Genomic DNA, 21,492 nt, shown 5'->3' on the forward strand with positions numbered 1-21,492 from the left:
AGCATCTCAGGGCGAATAGTTGGTGACCGTGGTTTTCTGGAGAGTCCTTGAGTTGTTTGGCGCTGCTCTCGGAGCCAATTTTCGAGAGATGTGCGGAAAGATACCCCTCATTAATAGCCACACGAAAAAAGGAAAAAAGAAAATAAATAATTCAATAATTCATTGCATTACATTGCTATCTCTATCTCTCTCCCTCTCTAATCGAAACTAACTACCTACCGGTGCCTTGCCTTGAAACTAACCTAGCAAATAAGAGGAACGAGAATTTTTTTTTTTCTGGCCGCGCTAATAAAAACGACAAGTACGCCCCTCTACGCCTTTACCTTTACATTGTTTCATTGGAGTGTATGTATTATAGCATGTCACCGAAAATCGTCAATGTTCTGTCCCATTTGCGTTGGATGCAGTGTGTCATCCCAGGTGGATTGTTCCGGGGGGGGAGGGCGAAGAGCAGGGGGTAAAAACGGACGGGGTAGGATTTAAAAAGCAGAAATCATTGGAACATAATGAGAATAGCTAAGTGAATACAGCAAGGGAAAGAAAACTAGAGAAATGCAAAACGATGGGGAAAGAAAAAAAAGAGAGAAAAAAACATGATAGAGTTTGCAGGAAAAGTAAAGGGGCAAGGCAGTGCTATGGAATAGTAGTAAAAAAGAAGAAAAATAAAAAATGCAAATCACATTCAGTAAATCTCGTCCCATCCCTACCCCTCCTCTCCTCTGCCGCAACCGTTGACCCTTAACCTGTTCACAGTTATTACTACCCCGCACACTCTCCCTCGTACCTCGATGCTTAGAGTGTCGACGCTAGTATCAAGCAAAGCGTGCGATGGGTGGAGTCAAAAGGCAAGAAGGGGGAAAAAAAGAGAAAAGTCAATGCATGTAAATGAATTGAGCGCGTTTAATCGTTCGTTACTTCATTAATGCTTCGTAGAGGAAGTGTCGTGGGCGAGGGGGACTTGGTTGGTTTGTAATTTTTTTTTCGTCTTTTGAAGTTGATGGTTCGTGGCGGTTGTTTGTGTAGGATGTAAAAGATTCTTGGCGATGGTCCCTGGTCCCTTGTGTTTGAAGCGTCCGCTCATGGGCATTTATTATGCCATTGTCGGAGTCGAAAAGTAGGAGGATTTAGTGGGATGGGATGGTGGATGTATCCAGCGAAGAACATGTAGCTATGGCAGGTCAACGGGACCTCCTGGTAGTTTGATGCGTTAGAATTTGATGTTTAAAATCCGAATATGGGTGGAGACGTAAACGTTGAGAATTAAAAAAAGGGGAGAGTGGACTAATATGAAGAGATAACTTGGAAAAATTTCATACCTAGAACCATCATCGAGCATACCAACCCAAAGGTAGGATATGAAAGAAAAAAAAAAAAGAAAAAAAGAAAAAGAAACAAAAATAACACACATGAGCTTCCCTCCCATAGGCCCGCAGTCCCATCTAAGACCCAGGCTTAGCCTGAACCTGAAAATACGGATATCCCTGCTTCGACTTAATCCACTGGCCATTCAACTTATTATGGATATCAGTGACGGAGCGGAGAGACCAGGATCCATCAAGGTTGTGCACCCACAGAGCCTGGCCGGCGGGTGGGTTGTATGGGACCAGCTGGCGGGGGATATTGGCTCCATTGGCCTGTGCAGCGGCTACGTTCTGTGCATGGAGCTGCTGGGGGTTCGGGGCAAACCATGCCTGGGGCTGCTGCTGCTGTTGCTGGACAGGGACGACGGCGGGGGCTGGCCATCCAAACCAGTTTTGAGCTTGTTGGGGCACGAAGGCCTGCTGTGGCTGTGGGCCCACGGCGATTTGTCCATGCTGGTTGGGGTGGAGATGGGTTAGCTTGTGCGTGAGTGTGTGAGTGTATGTGGATTGGTGTTTTGTGCGTGTGGTTTGTGTTTTTTTAAGGGGAGTAGAAGAAAAGGTGAAACTGTAAATAAATAGGACAGAAAACTGGAGATTATGCTGTGCTTGTTTGCAAGGGAAAATAAGAGAACGCGGAAGACCCGAATGAACACAAGCAAACAAATAAAGAAAGCAAACCAGATGTCATACAAGGAATTAGAAAAACAATCGGTCAATAATAGTAATAGGTATAATAGTTATAATAGTAATAGTAAGGAGAAGGAGAAGGGGCAGGGGCAGGGGCAGGGGCAGGGGCAGGAGACTGATAATGAAAGGGGGGAACAACAGCGACCATGACAGCCTGGTTCGGCGCCGCGGGAGCATTGTTCGCAGCGGGGGCGGGGGCTGAAACCGACTCGATATGAGGCGCTACAACGGGGGCGGGAGCTGGGGGGACCGTTGTTATTTGCCGGCGGCGGGTTGTGGTTTTCGACGACATGGCCGGGATAGGGGTTGGAGGCTTGCAGAGCGGCATGTTGTGGATGGGCGGGATTCTGCATGGGGATATACCGGAAGACGGTGGGCTGAGGGTGTTGTTGTTGTTGTTGCTGCTGTTGTTGCTGCTGCTGGATGGGGGCTAGGAAGAACGCCATGGTGACCGGGAGGAGGGGAAGGTGGACGATGTGGTGGTGTGGCACAGTGTGTTGTTTGTTTTGTCCAGGAAGCGTGTAGGGATGAGAAGGGGGAGATAAAGGGTGATAGCGATGAAAGACGGTGAAGAAGGTTGATGATGGGAAGAAAGGGGAGAACACAGGGAGACAGTGTGATACAGTAGTAATAGGTGGAGGGGGGAGAGGAAGAAAGGAGAAGTGAGTGAGGCAGGGAAGCAGAATGAGACGAGTCAAGTGAATGGCGAAGAGTGAGAATTGAGATAGACCAAGAAGAGGGGAGAAGAAGGAAGACAAGAAGAAAAGAAAGAAAGAAGAAAAAGAAAAAGAAAAAGAAAAAAGAAAAGAAAAGAAAAGAAAAGAATGAGAGAAATGAGAACCTAAGGCACACCGCAATATCACATCCACACACATACAATACATAGGTACAGGACAATCCAACCATGTTACATATCGAAGTTCAATGAAATAAATATACAACCCAGCCAGCAGTGGAATCAATAATCAATTCAAAAAATTCATTCATCTACTCACCGGTCCAATAGGCACAAACTGATCCCCAGGATTGACCATGATAAACTGCGCATTGCCATTCTCCTCCTCCTCGTCCTTCTTCTTCTTCTTGGGCACGTCCTCGATCACATACGCCTTGTACGGCGTGCCCCACCACATACACATCATTGAGCAATCGTTGGGCTGCGAGATATAATGGGATAGCTATTGGCCGGGGATGGCGCGGTGGTAGGTATGGTATGGTATGGTATGTCTGTGAGTAAGTAGTAGATATATGTGTGTGTGTGTGTGTGTGTGTGTGTGTGTGAGAGAGAGAGAGAGAGAGAGAGAGAGAGAGAGAGAGCGGGAGAAAGATGAAAATGGAATATAGAAAAAGTAAAGAAGAGAGGGAGGGTAGGAGGCGGGAGACGAGAGAAAAAAAGTTTGATCAGGCAAGGGGATGATCAGTTTACAAAAAATTGGAGTGGTGGAGGGCGGTTGATGGAGATAGGAGGAGGGGGATAAAGGGTTGTTCGAGGAAAAAGAAGGTAGAGGGAAGAGTCAATTCACTGAACTGGCTGAGAGTGTGTTGGGATGGATAGGGCTATGCTTGGGTCAATGGATGACTGACTGAGGGACATAAGAATGGGATCTCGTGTGCAACATGCAGCAGCTATGTATATCAGGCTGCGGCTCTGTATCGTGTATAACGATGTATATATATGCCTATACATACTTATAAATATGTATATATAAATAGCCGGATATCACCGTCCTGCAGACTTCCATTTTGCCATCATCCCGTCTCATTCTTTTCTTCTTCTTATTCTTGCTGTCTATCCACCAGCTCTCGCTTTGATACCTCAAATCAATCCTGTCACCCGGGAGGCGGAGGAGTGGGAAGAAGGGCCCACACAGACGAGAATATCAACCAACATACATACCCGTTATTTACATGATTGCCGCCCCAGCCCAGGGATTGCCCGGGATAATAATCATAATGATAAGGTCTTTCTGGGAGAACAAAAAGGCGGTATGATGAATGTGAGAGAGTTTGGGTTGTTGGTCGTTTCTAGCTCTCATTGTCATCGTCGTCGTCGTCGTCGTTGTTGTTTGTTGCTTGTTCCTTGTTGCTGCTCTGGGCTCTTGTGGAACCTATCAGGATGAGCTATATACCAACCCAACATCACCCACAACAAGGGCCAACAGAGCCAACAGGCTCACGGCGAAAGGCCATTGGACGTTGCACGGATGCCCGAGAAGTTGCATTGGGTTTAATGTGTCCTATTTACCCTTGACAAAAAAAAAAAAAAAAAAAAAAAAAAAGAATTTCTTCTTGTTGTCTTCTCGTTGAGAGAAAAGCAAAGGCTGCTTTACCGCCTCGAGTGGTGGGATATGGGAGGAGACGGAAGTTGCGGGAAACAAATAAGGAAAAATGAGCGCAACAAAGACCAGAAGAATCATCCTTGCAATTTGGCTTGCTTTTAGTGACGACAAGAAAAACTTTGACCGGGGCGGCGCGCTATGGTACGCGATATCCCGGAATTTTCGCTCTTTTCTTGTTTCTCTTTCAACATCTTCGTGTTTCGTGTTTATACAACAATTCTCCTGTCATAAATGTGTACCCATCAGACAAATTCGAGTAAAGAGGGGCCAAAAAAGGACGAGGCGATTTTTGCTTGTCAAAGAAATATATGCAGTAAAAATATAGAGAGTACATCTAAAACATGTAACGTCCCTTTAGAGGAGAAAAATTCAAAATTCAAAAATAAAATAACCGACCTTAGACTGATGCCGTGTGAGGAGTTAAAAATAAAATTCGAGACAAAGAAAATATGCTAATGCTTTTGGAAGTGTCTTGGCAAGAGGGGGAAATATGTATGCACAAAGTCTTATCTCAATCGTCCCCGCCAAAGATGAGATACCAAAAAAAAAAAAAAAAAAAAAAAAAAAAAGAAAAGAAAAAAAAAAAAAAAAGAAAAGAAAAGAAAAGAAAAGAAGAAGAAACGAAGAAAAGAAAAAAAGAAGGGCACTAGATTGAACGCAAGGCGCCACAGAAACTCATGCCTGATATCCATGAAGTATACTATAATATAGAAATAAAACGACGAAAGGAGGAGGATTTCTCATGGCTGGTGCTGCCATAAGAATTGTTCACGCAAAAGAAAGAGCAAGTTTTCAAAAAGTCACTTGAAAGCCCGTGCATACACAGCATCTAACAAGGCCGGAAACAGTCAGCTTTTGACTTAACGTGTTGGGCGGGGCAGGAAAACGGCAAGGGAAAGAGAAAAAACAGTAAAGTCATGGCACGAGCGACAAGTTAGGAGTCTTTTTTGGTGTTGCTGCGCTAACCATATGAACACTTAGAAAATCACAGTAGGTGTGACTTCATCGGGCATATTATTCCTTCAGAGTCCCAGGCTTCAACTAGATGCTCCCTGCCGGAGAACCGATACCGCACCCGCAGCAATTTCGGGCGGAGTGGGAACGGATCATAGAATCCGAGAATTTGTGACTGCAAAGGGTAATACTATATTAGTATTTTTTATGTTTGTCATGTCTGCCTGATTGAGTAGGTAAAGGAGTCGAATTTTGGGGGCGGTGTAGGGGAATTAGACCTTAATGACTCGAGGGGATATATTCAACTGTCCCTGGTCAACCAGTGCAGCGACCGGAATTGTGACGTCTATCATGCCCTCCGCGTAATCGTCGTCGACTATAATGGGCCCGTTTTGTTTGTTCTTTTTTGAAGAACGAGATGGCGGACATCCATATTCGGCGTGAACAATGACCAACCCGTCTCGATCGGCTTCTCGATCTTGTCTTCGCAAAACTTGATCCCTCATCATAGAAATTGCCTGCGCACTTTCAGCTTTACGCTTCGCAACTCGTTTCGAAAGTCGCTTTCGCAACCTTGCGATTTCCTGCCTTTCTCTCCGCTGCGCTCTGGGACGCAGATATCCAAATTCAATCGCTCCATATACTGTGAATGGCACTATGACCACCAACATGCATAGGTCACTAGTAAGTTTGTCCACAGGACATAAAGCTATAGGTAATTTGAAAGTCTGTCCCAATCTACTCCATGAGACGCTACAACCAAGGCCCATGTTACCTATTGTGGAGATGGTTAATCCCACACGGGTGAATTCACCAACTCTCCGCGAGCCAGAAACGGACCAGCCCAAGCTGAGGTTGGCGTCTATCACCGCGCGCAATCCTAGCCGTATGGCGCCGCTGCCACTCCGGGTTTTGCTAGGATAATAGCCCTCGCCACTCCATTCGGAACGCAAGGGTTCCGCCGGCTTCCGCGCGAAGATAGTCCGCTCATATTGCACAGTTAAGTTCATGCCTTCTAGCGACGACCCGAGGCTGAAGCCCCATGTTTCATTGGGTTTGGGCGGCTGCTGGAGCTGCTTGGTTGAGTCATTGTCATGGTCTGAAAAAATATCTGCATCATCTTCATCCATATCGTGATCGTCAGCACGGGGGTCCGTAGGTAGCTGCATTCTTGGTAAGCTTGTGTATCCGATCGAAACACCACTCATCGAATATGGCCGCAACGCTTCTGCATACGGGTCGCGTTTGCTAACATCCATGAACACATTCTGAAGGAATTCTGGCCATGACAGCGACCCGGGTGACCAGTTACCGGTAACTACCCCTCCAGTGCCTATCATACGTGATATTGATAGAGTCAGGTCGGGAGGGTGTCGCAATGGAGAGGAGACGCATGTAGATTTCACGGTGAGGGAAAATGGCCTAGTGCCTTCCACCAGAGTTACAGCTTTGGTGATGCTTGCTTGAACAAGTGGTTGCGGGAAAATAAGGGTATTAATGTTCACTACCGCCCCACCGAGGAAGGATAATAGGGGCCCTTTAAGGATACCTCGTTTGAGAGGGTCGTTGCTGATGACGTGTGCTAATGTAGCTCCAAAATTGACATTCGCGTTACGAATGGTTAAGGGTTGTCGTACCTGTGACTGTCAGTGAGTGCGTTTAAAAAATTAGAATTAAAATCATAAAAAAAGCCTACTTGTCTCTCAAGTTCTTCTCCTGTAGATGGAATGAATAATTTGACGTTCTGGACTGGTTTTCCAAAACGACCATTGACCGAAGCTTGTAGCTGTAATCTAGTCGTCTCAGGCGTGCTGTCCTCAGGAGTGCCTTGGTCTGGTGCTGGTTTGTCTGTATCTTCATATTTGGTTCCATTTGCCTCCGATTTCGATGCGCCAAACCAAGGTATGTTAGGAAGTGGTATGGGAAGAGAATATCCGAGTAAAAACCCTGACGGCCTTAAGCTAGGTACACGTATCGAGATATCTCCTCCCGACGTGGTCTCGAACATAGATTTCGCATCCACCGAAACATGAATAGTACCCTTGCATCATGTCAGTACTTATAACGGGAAAACAACAGGGAAGACATCTCCGTAGAGACATAGGCGCATGCTCCCAAAGAATATGCGCTTTTGATTTATTCTTTTTGATTTATTCTTTTTTCCCTCAAAGGACCAATTCAACCTACATTGGCATCCACCAAGTCATTCAAGAACTTCCTCTCCTGGCGTCTCATGACCGCCAAAAACCAGTGACGGAATTCAACTTCATCCATCGCCTTCACTCCAACTTGTTGTCTTTCAGCGTACCCATTTCTACCCATGAGGCCTCCCTCCCCCCATGTGTGCTGCACTCCTTCTTTGCCCAGCATGTCATATACAGTTCGTTTCTTAGGATCTATCAGCGTCTCGTATGCATCGCGTATCCTATTATAATGCTCCGTCGCAGCCTCCCTTAGCTCCGGGGGTTGTTTGTCAGGGTGAAAGCTGAGGGTCAAGGTTCTGTATGCCGAGCGGATTTGCGATTCCGTAGGCGGAGGGTCTCGGGCCAACGCCAACAAGCTGTAATAGTCAACGTCGTCTGGGTAATCTTTCAATCGGTCATAGTCATTCTCCGATCCATTGGAGCGGTGGTCGCTCCCGCTTTCTTTGTTGGCTTCCGGCATGTTCGCAGTGATATCAAGACAGGCGAGCCATTGACTGCGGTCCGTCTGTCAGGCTGCTCCGATTGGTTCGTCTATGGCGTTGTCCTCGTTTACGAGACCATCTAGTCCGATTGAGATGTCCAGGAAAGTGGTCGCCTGTTCCGAGGCATTGCGTGGATAGAGTCTGCTTGGTTTGGACTTGGATGTTGTCGGAGATCTCGGCTTTGGAAAAGTCGGTCATTTTCAGCCGCGTGTTGCGGCTATTTAGCGACCAGTTGCTTTTCAACAAACTATGAAAAGCACTTCTATGCACAGAATGGAGTATAGAGTCATTAATTTTCAATGATAGCACAATAACACAATAATAATATATTAATATTATATATTGAATATTAAAATTATATAGTTATATTATACTCTGTAGTTATTTGTAAGATTCTGATAGTAGATTAATCTTGTCTTGATTCTGAATATCTGTTAATCTTTGAATTATCATAGTAATATAATATGATTGATTTCAAATTCTCTTGCAATCTCTGTATATTTAGAAATCAATTATCTGTTCAATTGATTAATTACTGTCTCTATGATCACTTCATTAAGTGATATGATAAGTGATTGAAGTTGAAGAGTTGTACTCTGTAACTAGTTGATTGAAGAAAAAAATCAGAGCTTGTTGAGTGAATGAGTTCATTGGTGCATCACATTAGTTAGTTATTTAACTAGTTATTTAATACTCCGTAGTTTGGCTAAGTCCCCCGCCACAGGCACACAACTCATGATAAACGCCGCCAGAAATGCCTGTTGATAAAATTCCACCAGAATGCCAGATTACTTCGCATGAATAGGACTGGGACTGAAAGTTGGTGGTCAGCTAGAAGGGCCTGGTGAGAGGTTCATTATTACACTAAAGGGTAGTTATCCGTTCAGGTCATCCACTGAACCTATTCTCAAGTTTAATCTTAATGTGATACGTCTATCATGCTCATTACAATTACAGTGTCAAAGGCGCAGAAAGTACTGCCTATCCTTCGTGGCGCACCCCTTGTGAAGACAAGCATGTTTAGTTACTGGCTAACTATGAACCTCCAATTTAGTAACATCCAGGCAGCCAGTTACAAGAAACCGCATATTGGCTCGTTGTTGGGTGAAGTAAATTTTACTATCACCCTGAAGACTGACTCTGAGAGTTAAACACAGCATTTATCGGGATATTGATTCAAAACTTGAATTCCAGCCTTCTTTGCCAAACAATGAACCCCCGCGCCCGACCAACTGATAAGAATCATAGTGGAGATATCCCTCCGGTATACAGAATCGATCTTTCCCTGCCTCCTGCACAACGATATGTAGAGGTCGCCGGGGTATATCGAGAAAGGATGAGGTCTTTGACCAGTCTATTCGACGAGCTCGTCGAGTCCATCTTCCCTGCCGTAAATATCAGATGGGTGAAACGTGCTGCCCGCCTACTGCTCCGGCGCCTCTATACTCACGAGGAAACGGAGGAGATCAAGGGGATAAGTCAAACCACTGACATCCCTCTGTATTTATTGGTGTCACTTAATGTGCTCCTCGACCTGCTCATGGGGTGCACCAGTGGCGGCGCGAGATGTAGAGATGCACATGATGTAGATTCGAAAATGCTACATTTTCGCACTCTCGACTGGGACATGGATGGCCTACGGCAGCTGATTGTCCAGCTAGAATTCGTCCGCAGTCCTCACACCGAACAAGTCCTCGCGACAAGCATTACTTATGTTGGTTTTGTCGGAGTCCTAACGGGCGTGAGGGAGAATCTTAGCGTTTCGTTGAATTTCCGCCCATATCATGATACGAGCAGGCGCTTTGGCAATGTGAAATTTTACGCGAGCCATATCCTCGTCTTGTTAGGGATTCGCCGTTCTATATCCTCTTTGCTTAGGCAGTGTATCCTTCCACCAGCTCCGACGAAATGGAGTATTTTCACCAAGGTGTGGAGAGGAGCACGTCGACCCGCCCACCATGGTTTATCTCTTGGTGCCATAGCAGCGGAACTATCACAGACCCCCACGACTGCAGCGTATGTAATTTTTAGCGACGGGAACTCCACCACTGTCCTTGAAAAGGACTATAGATCCGCCGTTACCCGCACTTCCTCGTCATTCATCGTAGCTACAAACAGCGACATAGAGGACGAATCCACTGATTCAACCACAAGAACCGACAATCTTGCTTCACCACAACCTCAGGCCGTCCAGCTAGCTGGCCTAGAAGAATTGGTAGAGGATAGCGTCGAACGAAGAACGTACATGCAAGGTTTTTGGGATGCGAAGGAGAAGTCAAGACAGTCCAGCCACCCGCAGGCATCCACAGATAGACAGAAGCGAGACCCGCTTCACCGCACACGCGCTTCCAGAGTAGCCGCCAGGCAACAACAAACTGCCATGTCATCCTCAACATCATCGAGCACATCTCAAGACTACGAACCTCAGCAGGGAGTCGACGAAGCTACCTCCGAGATTCAAGAGGTCACCGCCTCACCAGCTGAAATCATAAGATGGACGAGCACCTACCCAATTACGAATGAGATGACGCATTTTGCAACTGTCATGGATCCTATGGAGGGTAAAATTGTTTGGGTGAGACGATATACCCGCCCATTGCGCTGGTAGTCCAGGGTGAGGTGATAGGGCTTTTTAGCTGCTTGTTATATGCGACGATAAATAAAGTATTGTTAACAACTCCTCCCCCACTACATTCTTTTCCTGGCGCAGGATACTCACTTGACATCTATCTTTGTGGAGATGGAGATGGAATGAACTTCTTTGAAGAGGCGCAGAGCGGAGAAAATCGCAAAGGGTTAACGTACGATCACAAGGTTGGTTGGCCCACTTCTATATCGACATATTTCTCCGTTGTTATAGTTGTTATGTTCTCCATCTTTTCCTTGTTATTACCTTACAAAACAATTGCGCACCGAAAGAGATGTTTTGCGGATTCTCTGTTCTGGTGTATGCCATTTTAAGTGAAAAGTAAAAAATTATGGAAAGAGGTCATGTAGCTCAGAAAGGAAGACAGAAGAGGAAATCGTAGGTAGCCGTTGCTGCTAGACATGTACATAACAATTAAAAGGCAAGCGACTAATTCTATCATGCAGGTAGATGAGGTATATATGCATAAGTAAAAGTAAATACTCCACGCGATAAAGAAAAAAAGAAGACATTTCTAATCCGTGCATGGAATCAAGAGCACATCCCCCCTCTCGATAGAAATATCAGCGAGTCCAAGCGCACGGAAATATGCCTCGCGGGGGAGACAATAGACCAAGTCTCCCCTCCCAGTGGCAGTATACGGGTTAGTTTTGCCATGTATTGATGTCGGGGGTGAAATGGCAGCCATGCCCTCCTCAGTAGGCATCAACTTATCTATTACAATGAGGTCGAGCGGCCGCCCCTGGACAAAAAAACCACGCTTCTCACCCGACCCGCCATGTGGACGAATCGACTCTGTGATCTGATCCAGACGCCGTTCTATTACCCGCAGCTGCTCTCGCGAGCCGTGCCAGAACCGCGAGACTTCGGAAATCACATTCATGCCGCCTTCTATGAGGCCTAAGTGATATGACATATCACGAATGGAGCCGCAGGCGGAGAGGACGTCGGTGGCTGATAATATGGCGTTGCCTGTAAGGGGTGTGGAGAAAGTAATTTGGGGCGGGGGTGGGGTGTTTAGCGCACTGTTGTCCTCGTCCGATGGATTTAGATGTTGGCTAAGATCATGCGCGATGCGAAGGACCTCGATGGAGTGGCGGTAGGAACGGAGGACGTTCCTCTCGATGATATGCTCCGGTAGGTCTTCGTGGCGGACGTATCGGTTCAGTCTCATCATTGTTGCATGGTAGAGAATATGTACGCTTGCGAAGACGTCTCCCTTTCCGGCCTGGACGCTCGCTTCCATATTTTTTACGCTATACGAGAAGTACTGCGGGAGGCTTGCGAGCCATTTATCAGTGCGCTTCACGGTGGAATCGTAGAATTCCTCGTAAAGCAGGGCGTAATTTGCTGGAGAGATATATGTGGCGCGATAGATGTGTTCGAGCACATCACCCCAAATGGCAGATACTTCTACTAGGAACGCCATTGGGTCAAGCGCAGTTCTCTGTTCGGGTAACGAGGCGTCTGCAGGTATGATACCGTTTTCAAAGTAGGGCATGTTGGCCCATTTTTGACTTTCGTACCAGTCTGCTCTTAAAGGTAGTCGAAGAAAGATGTCCTGTGGCTTGAGCACTGTTGGAGAATGGACTGAGAGGCCAGCATGTCTCTGTTTAGGATAAAGTGCTCAGTTAGTTATTGGCAGGAAATAAAGCAGTTGGGGTTTGCAAAACTAACGTCCATAAGGAAAGCAGCCCAAAAAGTCCGCCTCTGACATTCAAGCATAGTTTCGGCTTTAAAAAACTCGTCCCGTTCAGGCGGGTTCCCATGTTCAACGTTGAGTTTCAGCCCACATATAGTGCGCATGGCAGAGCCCGTAAAATCAGAAGCCGTGGCTGACGCGCCGATCGTGAAATGCCACATCCCAAGAATAATCCGAGTTTGAGCTAAGTGCAAGGTTGGTCTGTTTTGGCTTTTCTCCACAGCGTGCCTTGCGATTCTCGCAAACCTCATCGAGTCGGCCCTTTCCTCCCTGGACTTGCCAAAAATAGCCCCCATAGCAAGCATGGCATACAGCAGCATTTTATCATCCAGAGATTTATTCTGACAGAACTTCAACCATCTTAAGAATGGATCTCGAGGGAATATACAATAGGTCGCGCCGTTAACATAATGGAAGTACATACTGAAATACTGCATAGTCGATTCGGGGTGGGTTTGGTAGGGATCTGTTTCCCATTCTGACAACGTTGGATCGTGGAGATCCATCGCAGCCATCTCTGATAAGATATCGTTCATGCGGTATAGATCAGGAGCTGTGGCCCTATCTTTGTCATGCTTAGAGTCATCCCTCTCGTAGACAGTGGCATTCATCGAGGCTCGCCTTCTCCTTTTCAAGGGCCTATTGAATTTCAGGCTTTGTGACCCAGCCTCGTGCATCATTGCGCCTAGATGGTTAGATGTTGCAGAATTAGGTATTATCTGGACCGGACTTCCAGTGCCCACACGTGAAGTTGAGTAACCACTCGACGAGTAGCTAGACGGTTGATCATGTAATATTGCTGATGGAACGTGGTGGCCGGTTAATTGCTGCGAGGGCTTTGCAATTTGGTTTCCCCGAGGTCTAGAGAAGGGAAAGAAATAGTTTTTGTTAGGAATCATAAGCCGGCCGAAGGTGAAGGGTGGGCTTTTAAAACTCACGCATTTTCGAATCTACATTCCCTTCCTGATTTTTGGCACTGATCACACTTGGGGATATTTGGGATACATTTGATTTTCTTATCTCTGCAGGTAATGCATGCCTGCGCCAGCCGTTTTCTTGGCTTTCCGGCTTTTGTGACCCCCCAATTGGCATTGACGGGCTCCCCATCGATTTCCTTTGGGCAATGGGTGCCATCAGAGTAGACATAACAAATTCCCTCGCCCTGAATAAATCTCTCTTCTACCACATGAGCTAGTCGCGGCTGATTTGGCGCAGGTGGTGAGCCTGAGCGGAAAGAAATCTCACCAGATAAAGAAGACGGACCTGAGGCCGGAGAAACTTCAGAATTAGGGAGGTCGCGTACATATGGAAGCTGACTATGGTGGTGATGGGCTAGAGGAGCCTCAGCACTGCTTCTTGTGTATTCGGCAAAACGATCAGACCGCAAGCTGGCCGCGTCCAAACCGACTTGCGAAATTGGAGGCAGCTGCTGGTGAGAATACAATCGATGCTGTCCCTTTCCGTACGAAAAATCAACAGGTTCAAGTGTAGGTGGCGGTCTTGGGAGTGCAGCAGTGGCATGGTTTGGATGACTGTTTGGCTGAATGTGGCTGCGTGGAGTCTCAGCTGTTTTGTAGTCGGGTGTTCTGCTACTGTTTGGCGTAGAGTTTCCGCGACCCGTAAAAGAATGATGTGAATTTGATGCATCAGGATATGAAACTGGTGTAAGAAGCTGTCTGACTGACGGAAGCTGGTCCTGCACTGGGTATCGATTGCTGGTATGTTGGGTCGGGGTCCGGCCTGCCATCGAAACTGGGGATTCCATCTCTGCCAACGGAGCCGGAGAGTCTTCAGATACAAAATCCCACGAAGTAGTTTTGCGGGGAGGAGGGAGTTGGTAGTTGGTCAACCGTTTCGATGGCGTTGGGTTGACTTGCGATTCTTGTGACGTGGTACTGTCCTCGGGCATAGGTAATATACGCCCGAACGACCCCACATACCACCCAGACATAACTCCAGACTTTTAAAATAAAGAACTGTTATGTGGAATACCTGGGCGCTATCCTGGGCATCGGTAGACAAAACCCTTTGACCTGTAAATTGCTGCCGGTTGCCGGCAGTTGAGATGCGAGTCGCCGGTTTCCATCCAATTAGTATAGAGAGAAATAGATCTAGTCCCAGACGCCCAGTCAGGAAATCAGAAACAGAAAACTCCAGTGGCTTCTTCAACCCCTTCCCACTCTCCGGTTATTCTGAGGCCACAGCTTTCGAGAGGTAGAGATAAACATGGGAGCTCCCTGGGCAGTGTCGAATGATAAGCCAGCCTGGACCCCCCTCCAGAGCGAGAGTGAACCGGACCCCTCAAACAAATCAAAACGTCCGGAAGAAATGAAGGCACACGATTGGCTTTAGGCCCTGATACTGAACTCGTCCTTGGAGTAGATCGCGGTCAGGATTTGATGAAGGGGAAAGAGAAATTTTTACGGATTTGGGCAGGACGGTCCCTCCAGTCAGCAACAGTGGGTATTTTGAGTGCGTCGGCAGATGGAAAATGATGTTGCAGCTCGCTCACCCAGGATCAGGATAGCGACTCCGCCATGAACCCAGCCGCGGGACATTTCAGCAAGCGAACGACAAACCTCGTAGCATGCCCAAGCACTGGCCGCTGAAGATAGAGTTCAGCCAGGGATCACTTTACGCTGGGCTCCGGCACTTCTCAGTTAGGCCTCTCGGGTTGACCAATTAACGAGAGTGGGGAAGTGTAGCAAGAGGGCTCCTCGATAATCGAGGCAGCGTACGTACGCAGGGTAAATGGTCTCTGCGTGTCAAAGGGCTATATTCCTTAGCGTCAAGGACCGGCTTGAAGCAAGCGTCGTTTTTCTTCCTGCGGCTCCCAATTTTGCGCGGGATAACGACAGATTCTCCTCTCTCTTTGCCAGCCAAGGAGCAAGGCGAAGGGACCAAAAGCCGGGCAGGCTATGGTTCCAAACGCCAGCTACCCGGCAGTTAAGCCAGGCCATGATTGCCCATCAATGCCGGCCCCGGGTGGGGTGTCACCTTCCAGGGGCTTGAGAACCCTAATTACACGGCTTATCGCAAGCGAGAGGCAAAAGCAATGCCTGTCCTGTTCCCGGGATGTCAGTCTTGCACTACAGCGTATATCAAAAAGGCCGCTCCTTGTCAATCTAACCCAAATATACCAAGTAAATTGAGGGGCTCGTTGCTGATGGCCACGTACATGTGCATATATATATATATATATACCCGAGGATGCCAATGAGGGATTCGTATGCTGACCGCTCGATCCTCGCTGCCGCGACATGCGCTCTGTATGCGGCTCGTCGCAGCAAAAGTCAAGGAATTGAAGGCTTGGGGTCTCGCAGACCGCCCGCCCTATGGTTGACAACCCTTCAAGGTGCAGCTCAGCCTTGTAGCAACCAACTGGCTCATGGTGTCACAGCAGCAAGAGGGGTGAGGAGAGGGAGGTGGTGGTGGTGGTGGCCTTGCCAGGAAGGGGTTCAAGATGGCTGGTTGTATGGTTGTATGGTTTGTTTCCTGTTTCATACACAACACAGCACATATCCAACTCAGCAGTTCTTATCTGTCAAACCCCCCTGTGGCAGGGCGTCATTCTCCTAGAAGTGTTTGTCATCATTTATCCCACTCTTACAAGAATATCTCCGTATTTTCTTCGGAGTTCCCAGGGGCAACTCCATGCTATATTCTGCGCATACATACCCCATTGTCGCGTACCCCAACGACCCTTTATTTCCGGACATCCATGCTCCAACGGGATTGTCTTAAGCTATATATATACAGATATCCCAACCTGGAAATCCTCCGAAACTATCCCTATCCCGTTGCCGGTGATTTTCCGATTCAGTGCCAGCCAGAAATGAAACCTGCGCTCATCTAAGTTCCCCCCTCTACTCATCTGAGTAAAGAGGGCAAAAGTCCTAATTACTTCATTCTAATACAGCAGTAGTATTTCATTACACTATCTTAGCCGACAAGTTCAGCGCTAGATGAATACTCAGTACTTCAATTCCTATATTTATATATATTTACCCTCCAAGGTATCCATGGTGTCCCTGCGAAGGAGCACGCACCGTCTTTACCAGCCTCAAATCTAAATCCTGCCTTGATAACTACAACTCCCGGGAGCCATCACTCTTGCACCCCCTTCCTTGGTTGAAAGGAGACATCGTTTCTTTATCCGGTGTTTGTACTTCCAATCTTAGCTCCGGTATGGACTGTGAAGGTGGGGGGGGGGAGCTGCTGATCGACTTCCGTCCTGCGTAAAATCAAGTTTACGAGAAAATGGGGCATTGATCAATAATTTCGCTCCCATATAAAATAAATAAATGCATCTGGCCCCGGCGTTTATCCGGCATTAATAAACAACTCAGCTGTGAGCCTATGGTTGGAGGGACTTGGGACTAAGTGGGACGACTACGGGGTCTGAGCGTTGTTTCAGGAAGGGCTGAGGGGATGTTTTTAACAGACACGCCGACTGACTTACTTGGAGCCTGGAGAGGGAGGCTGGAGAAACTGGATTTTCGAGCACAGAAGCAAGCGGGAGCGGGATCTCGAAACATTTCTGACTCTGACCACGGGGTGGGGAGGGATTTATAATGAATATCGAATCACCAGCTATGGTGGTAGTGAGAGTGAGTAGTATGTGGAGGAGAAACCATCCCCCTTTTTCTCACAACCATTTGGCTACCGAATAGAGCCGTAGAGGTGAGGTGAGCCTCTTGGAGGAGATGAGGAATATACAAAAATATGGTACTCGACACTTGTGAAAAAAATTCATTCCTACCCCACGATCTCCGCTTCTTCTCCCTCCTGATTTAGTGTCGTTTCGTTGACTATTAATTTATTTCTCCCGGCTTCAACCGTCGCTCTATTCATGCACTATGTTGCCGTTGACATTGACATGGAAGCTAAACAAACTCATCTTTTTACCCATAAGCGCGGCAGAGTTTTCTGAAGGTTGATGACGTCTATGCACGCTTTAACCATTTTCTACTTCTCTGTTTATGTGAACTGGCAAGAAGGGAATGGGGGAGAGTATTTAAGCAGAAACATAGGATTTGGTCCAAACAAACCCTATCATATCCATTTCTGCTGGTTACGTTCGTGTAGCAATCCTAACATAGAACAGGGACACAATTGGAAGTTGAAAAGAGAAGTAAAATGAAATGAAACACCCTCACATAAAAAACCGCGCTCCAGTGTCAAAAACACAATTGTAACATTATTTTGTTTATGGAAAAACAGAAGAAACAAGAGACCCTAACATTCCTACTCCTGAGCCAGAATCTTGTGGAAAGTCTCGCCAGCCCGCTCAGGCTTGCCTGACTCGAGGCTCTTCTGGCCGAGTTTCTCCTTGGAGTAAGCCGCAGCGTACGGGTTTAGTCGGAGGAGGACCTGTCTATTGCGGAGAGGGTTCTTCTTCTGGACACCAGATCTCTTGGTCTTGGCGTATCCCTTTGGCTCGCGGAGGGCGGACTGGACTTCGGAAGAGTTGATGAGGCGGGTGAGGTCAGCGTTAGCGACGAGGTTGGAGGGGAGGAGGAAGTCCTTCTTCAGTGCAGATGGGGCGGTGGTGGAGCCGTAGATGGTGTCGAGGGCAGCGAAGGCGGAGGAGGTCCAGACAATGAAGCGGCCAAGGTGTCCACCGGGGGCCAATTGGAGGAGGTTGAGAGCGAAGACGGGGCAGGTCTCAACACCGGGGATGTTGCGGAAAGCCTTGACGAGCTCCTTTCCATCGATGTCAGGGTTGTAGACAACGAGAGGTCCACGGCGTTGGCGGTATCTCCGGCCACGCATCTTTCCCTTTCCAGCACGGAACTTGCGAGATTCCTCGACCTTGACGAGATCTGGGCCCGCTCCGAGGTTATTGAGGAGGGCAATGGCAGCCTTGGTCTTGACGATGGCGTCGTTCTCAAAGGCCTTGGAGTCAACTACAAGGGGAACTTCGGGGACGTTGGAGATACGGTGTCCACGGGCGTAGAGAAGGGCAGGGACGGAAGAAGCGGCCAAGGCAGAAGCGGTAGCGAATCGCCTGACAAAACAGCATTAGCACGCCTGGAGTTGGACATTGTGGTTCGATCCCGGGGCCGTCAATCGAGCTTCGATTTTCCAAAACTTACTTCTGTCCATGGTTGATCTTCTGGTGCCATTTTCTCCAGACCTTTGTGGGAGCGAACATACGACCAGCGCGACATTGGTTACCGAATGCAGCTTGACCAGCACGGTGCGTTCCTCCTCCAGAGACACGGGGAATACGGGCGACAGCACGGCCTGTAAAAGAGCTTGATATCAGTGTCTTTTGTTTCCCACCAATTCCTCGCCGACATCGTCAAGGCTCTAATTTTTGAAGTGTTCTTCAATTCCACGTACCGGTACCCCAAGACTCAGCAGAAGTTTGTTCACCAGCCTTCTCGCTCACGGCATATGGCTGCCTCTTGTTTTTCGCAATACCAGTGTGCACCGACCTAATCTCACCATCAGTTTCTGTCTCCCAATTCACCACCTGTTCTCTCAGCATCTCGGGAGTTTTTCTTACTGAACAATATCGGGACGGATTGGCGACGCGAAAACAGCGGGCAGAGGGTGAGTGGCACCGCTGGGCTTGCCCTCGGCATTGGCCACGGTGACGGTTGGGCGAGATGCCATTTTTGTCGACAGGTTGCTGGTCGTCGTTGGGCGATGATGGTTGAGAACAGAGGTTGTCGTCGTCGTCGTCGTCTCGTCGTCGATGCCCCGAACTTTCAATGTGGGTTTTCTCGCTTGGGAATGGCGGCTCTGCGAGCGGCCACAGAACCCTAAACCCTGAGTTCCCGATTGGGCAGCTTGGCAGATTATGTAATATAATAGGTCGTGATATCCCGTTTTCAGTGGAAGTGGTTTCGCTCCCTTTTCAACCTCACGAACAGACGACACCAGCAGGTAAATAATAGAATAACTTGGTGAGATTGCATCTTCCCAGTCAATATCAAGCTATGAATACAGCGCAATAAAGCAGCCACTCTGTCATCTTTGAATTTATAGTGTTGATCAACCCCTTATTTTACGATATATAGCTATATAGACCTCCTTAGAGTTGACTTACTGAGGCGATGATATCTACTCTTGAGTGCAATGACCGCAGGGGCAGACCAAAAGTGAAAGATAACAAGGTGTTTGATATTAAACTAACTACAGAGATTTCAACAATGAAACTCAGAATTCAGTCTGTGAGATGTATTCACTTATATATAATTATTAAGTGTTGCAAATTACTAGAGAATCTGTACATACACATAATGATTAGAGATAGACTGCCACTTATACAGCTGTATATATACAGTTATGTTATGAGTGATAAAATCAGCAATAGTTCACAAAAGTTTACCATCTTCATTTCATATTCAAAGAAAATCAACTTAACCTACTCTGTACAGAGTACAGATGTCTAGATACACGCAGCACCTTCAGCAAGATGTCTCTAAGCAATATTCAAAATATACATCTACATCATCATAATTGTGTACTCACCCATTAGCATATATAAATATATACATACTAACTGTGTTTTACACTGTCTCTTAACCACTATTCCAAGACACCAAAGCAAACCCCCATAGAAAATGTAAAGAAGAGCTGAAGAGAATGAAAAAGAAGAAAAAAAAGTGCAGGGTTTGATTGGGCCAGGAAAGCACAACATATGGCTGGAGAGGGGTAGTATTAATTCACTTTATGTTGTGTTATCATGAGGTGCATAATCGTTCATATAGAGGGGAGGCAGGGCAGGGAGGGAGCGTGCCACCCTATGGATTGTTGGACGACATGTGGTATTAATGTGTACGTTGTGTTCTTGTGTTCTTTGTGCGAGAAAAAGGGAGAAATGAGTAGAAATGCAATGATATGGCTGGTGGGGGGGTTTCGCGGCGGGGTCCGTGTGTTTGTTCAACGAGGGGTTGATGGGGGCAATAATGATTTAACTACGGAGTATACGAGGATTATAATGAATTTACGGGTTGGAAAGGAAGAAATGAACTGAACGATGTGGTTTGTTTCTTTTCTGTCTCCATTGATATACGTTGTTTCTTACTCCAAGTGCTCTCATTGGCATCGTATCACCAAAGACTTCATATGTACGGAGGTTTTTTATACCTATGTTCAGCTTGGACAACAACCCTAGGGAAAATGGGGTCTCCTCTTAGGAAAAAAGAAAGAAGAGAAAATGATAATGGTCACATGTGAATTTGTGGAAAAACAGAATATGTAAAAGACAATTGTTCGAAGAAAAAGAAAAAAAGAAAAAAAGAAAAAAGAAAAAAAATGTACAAAGCAAAGACAAGAAGAAAAGGACTGAAGTCTCGTATTCGACAAAATGAGCAATCCCAGATCTGTTAAAATAATATATAGAAGAAGAGAAAATAGAAAACTCTCAACCAATCCCTCAGCATCCTAGGAACCAGTGAGACATGCATGCCAACAGCTAATGAAGAGTATATGACAAAAAGTATCAAAGGGGTGGCGGGTAAGATTCATTTTTATGTCCAATATCCGACCCAGACATGTTCCAGATTTTTTGTCAAAATAGTAGATAGGAAAGAGCACATGGTAAAACAAAAAACCCAAAGAGGAGGAGTACATGAGAAAGATGATATCGCGAGCTCTTGTTTTTTCCCCTTATCGTAAGCTGCCTGCCTAGTGAGCTGCAACTATATCCTCTCTTTTCCCGTTTTCTGTTCTTCCCCGTTTCCTATTCCACTCAGACACATCGCGCTTAAAAGTGTCCTCTTCGTCGATGGAGTCCGGCACCATGACTGCGCTTCACGCCAAGAGCAGCGACCTCCAAACCGCCTTGGACCACTGAGCATGTAGTTCCTGGGGCCACAGGCATGGGGACAGTCCACTGGCCACTCGCGCAGCGCTGGAATTGGGTGCCGCCAATGCAGTTCCATTTACCCTCGTTGGGGCAAGGACCGGACTGAGCGCTGCCGTTGTTTCCACCGGGGGGAGTTGGCTGGTTGGGGGTAGGAGTGGGAGTAGGGTTTGATGGTTTGGTGACGAATACTGGTGGGGACGGAACTGGTGGGGTAGGTACCGGACTGGCATCGGGGGTTGGGGAAGGCGAAGGTGGAGGCGAGGGCGAGGGGCCGGGCCCTGGGTTGCCTGGG

At 47.2% G+C, this 21,492-nt stretch overlaps 7 protein-coding genes across 9 annotated transcripts in view; 1 reads left to right on the forward strand and 6 right to left on the reverse strand.

Moving 5' to 3' along the window:
- Positions 1–123: 123 nt before the first annotated feature.
- On the reverse strand, positions 124–2,211 carry BDCG_04441. 2 transcript variants are annotated; one of them, XM_045420103.1, is made up of 3 exons: positions 2,188–2,211; positions 1,407–1,814; positions 124–1,191 (listed from the first exon to the last, which is right to left on the reverse strand). In XM_045420103.1, exons 1-2 carry the CDS (start codon positions 2,194–2,196, stop codon positions 1,440–1,442), a joined length of 384 nt encoding a protein of 127 aa, XP_045280876.1. In that variant the 5' UTR covers positions 2,197–2,211; the 3' UTR covers positions 124–1,191; positions 1,407–1,439. The 2 variants fall into 2 exon arrangements, with proteins under 2 accessions (XP_045280876.1, XP_045280875.1); XM_045420102.1 differs by having other exon boundaries at positions 1,317–1,814.
- Positions 2,212–5,372: 3,161 nt separating this feature from the next.
- On the reverse strand, positions 5,373–8,005 carry BDCG_16931 (uncharacterized protein; the record flags this gene model as incomplete). Its single annotated transcript, XM_045426112.1, has 4 exons — positions 5,373–5,516; positions 5,620–6,978; positions 7,038–7,382; positions 7,529–8,005. The coding sequence occupies 4 exons, from the start codon at positions 8,003–8,005 to the stop codon at positions 5,373–5,375; spliced, it is 2,325 nt and encodes a 774-aa protein (XP_045280877.1).
- A 13-nt stretch (positions 8,006–8,018) lies between these two features.
- Positions 8,019–8,225, reverse strand: BDCG_16932 (uncharacterized protein; the record flags this gene model as incomplete). The annotated part of the gene is made up of 1 exon (XM_045426113.1): positions 8,019–8,225. The coding sequence occupies one exon, from the start codon at positions 8,223–8,225 to the stop codon at positions 8,019–8,021; it is 207 nt and encodes a 68-aa protein (XP_045280878.1).
- Positions 8,226–8,643: 418 nt separating this feature from the next.
- On the reverse strand, positions 8,644–16,258 carry BDCG_04444 (C6 transcription factor). Its single transcript, XM_045420106.1, has 4 exons — positions 15,555–16,258; positions 13,315–15,440; positions 12,352–13,237; positions 8,644–12,283 (listed from the first exon to the last, which is right to left on the reverse strand). Exons 2-4 carry the CDS (start codon positions 14,325–14,327, stop codon positions 11,189–11,191), a joined length of 2,994 nt encoding a protein of 997 aa, XP_045276275.1. The 5' UTR covers positions 14,328–15,440; positions 15,555–16,258; the 3' UTR covers positions 8,644–11,188.
- Positions 8,755–11,215, forward strand: BDCG_04443. Of its 2 annotated transcripts, XM_045420105.1 has the most exons (3): positions 8,755–8,898; positions 8,985–9,001; positions 9,082–11,215. In XM_045420105.1, exon 3 carries the CDS (start codon positions 9,238–9,240, stop codon positions 10,633–10,635), a length of 1,398 nt encoding a protein of 465 aa, XP_045280879.1. In that variant the 5' UTR covers positions 8,755–8,898; positions 8,985–9,001; positions 9,082–9,237; the 3' UTR covers positions 10,636–11,215. The 2 variants fall into 2 exon arrangements, with proteins under 2 accessions (XP_045280879.1, XP_045276274.1); XM_045420104.1 differs by having other exon boundaries at positions 8,766–9,001; positions 9,082–11,198.
- A 1-nt stretch (position 16,259) lies between the features above and the next one.
- BDCG_04445 (50S ribosomal protein L4e) lies at positions 16,260–19,206 on the reverse strand. Its single transcript, XM_045420107.1, has 5 exons — positions 18,891–19,206; positions 18,725–18,819; positions 18,475–18,625; positions 16,839–18,386; positions 16,260–16,768 (listed from the first exon to the last, which is right to left on the reverse strand). Exons 1-4 carry the CDS (start codon positions 18,998–19,000, stop codon positions 17,624–17,626), a joined length of 1,119 nt encoding a protein of 372 aa, XP_045276276.1. The 5' UTR covers positions 19,001–19,206; the 3' UTR covers positions 16,260–16,768; positions 16,839–17,623.
- Positions 19,207–21,098: 1,892 nt separating this feature from the next.
- The window catches only part of BDCG_04446 (uncharacterized protein), a gene marked incomplete at both ends in the record, with an annotated part of 1,215 nt that continues 821 nt past the window's right edge, over positions 21,099–21,492 (reverse strand). The window contains one exon of the mRNA XM_045420108.1: positions 21,099–21,423. Coding sequence (XP_045276277.1) covers positions 21,099–21,423 — 325 coding nt within the window. The remainder of the gene's footprint in view (positions 21,424–21,492) is intronic.

This window comes from Blastomyces dermatitidis (genome assembly GCF_000003525.1).
Source record: "Blastomyces dermatitidis ER-3 genomic scaffold supercont1.4, whole genome shotgun sequence".
NCBI lineage: Eukaryota > Fungi > Ascomycota > Eurotiomycetes > Onygenales > Ajellomycetaceae > Blastomyces > Blastomyces dermatitidis.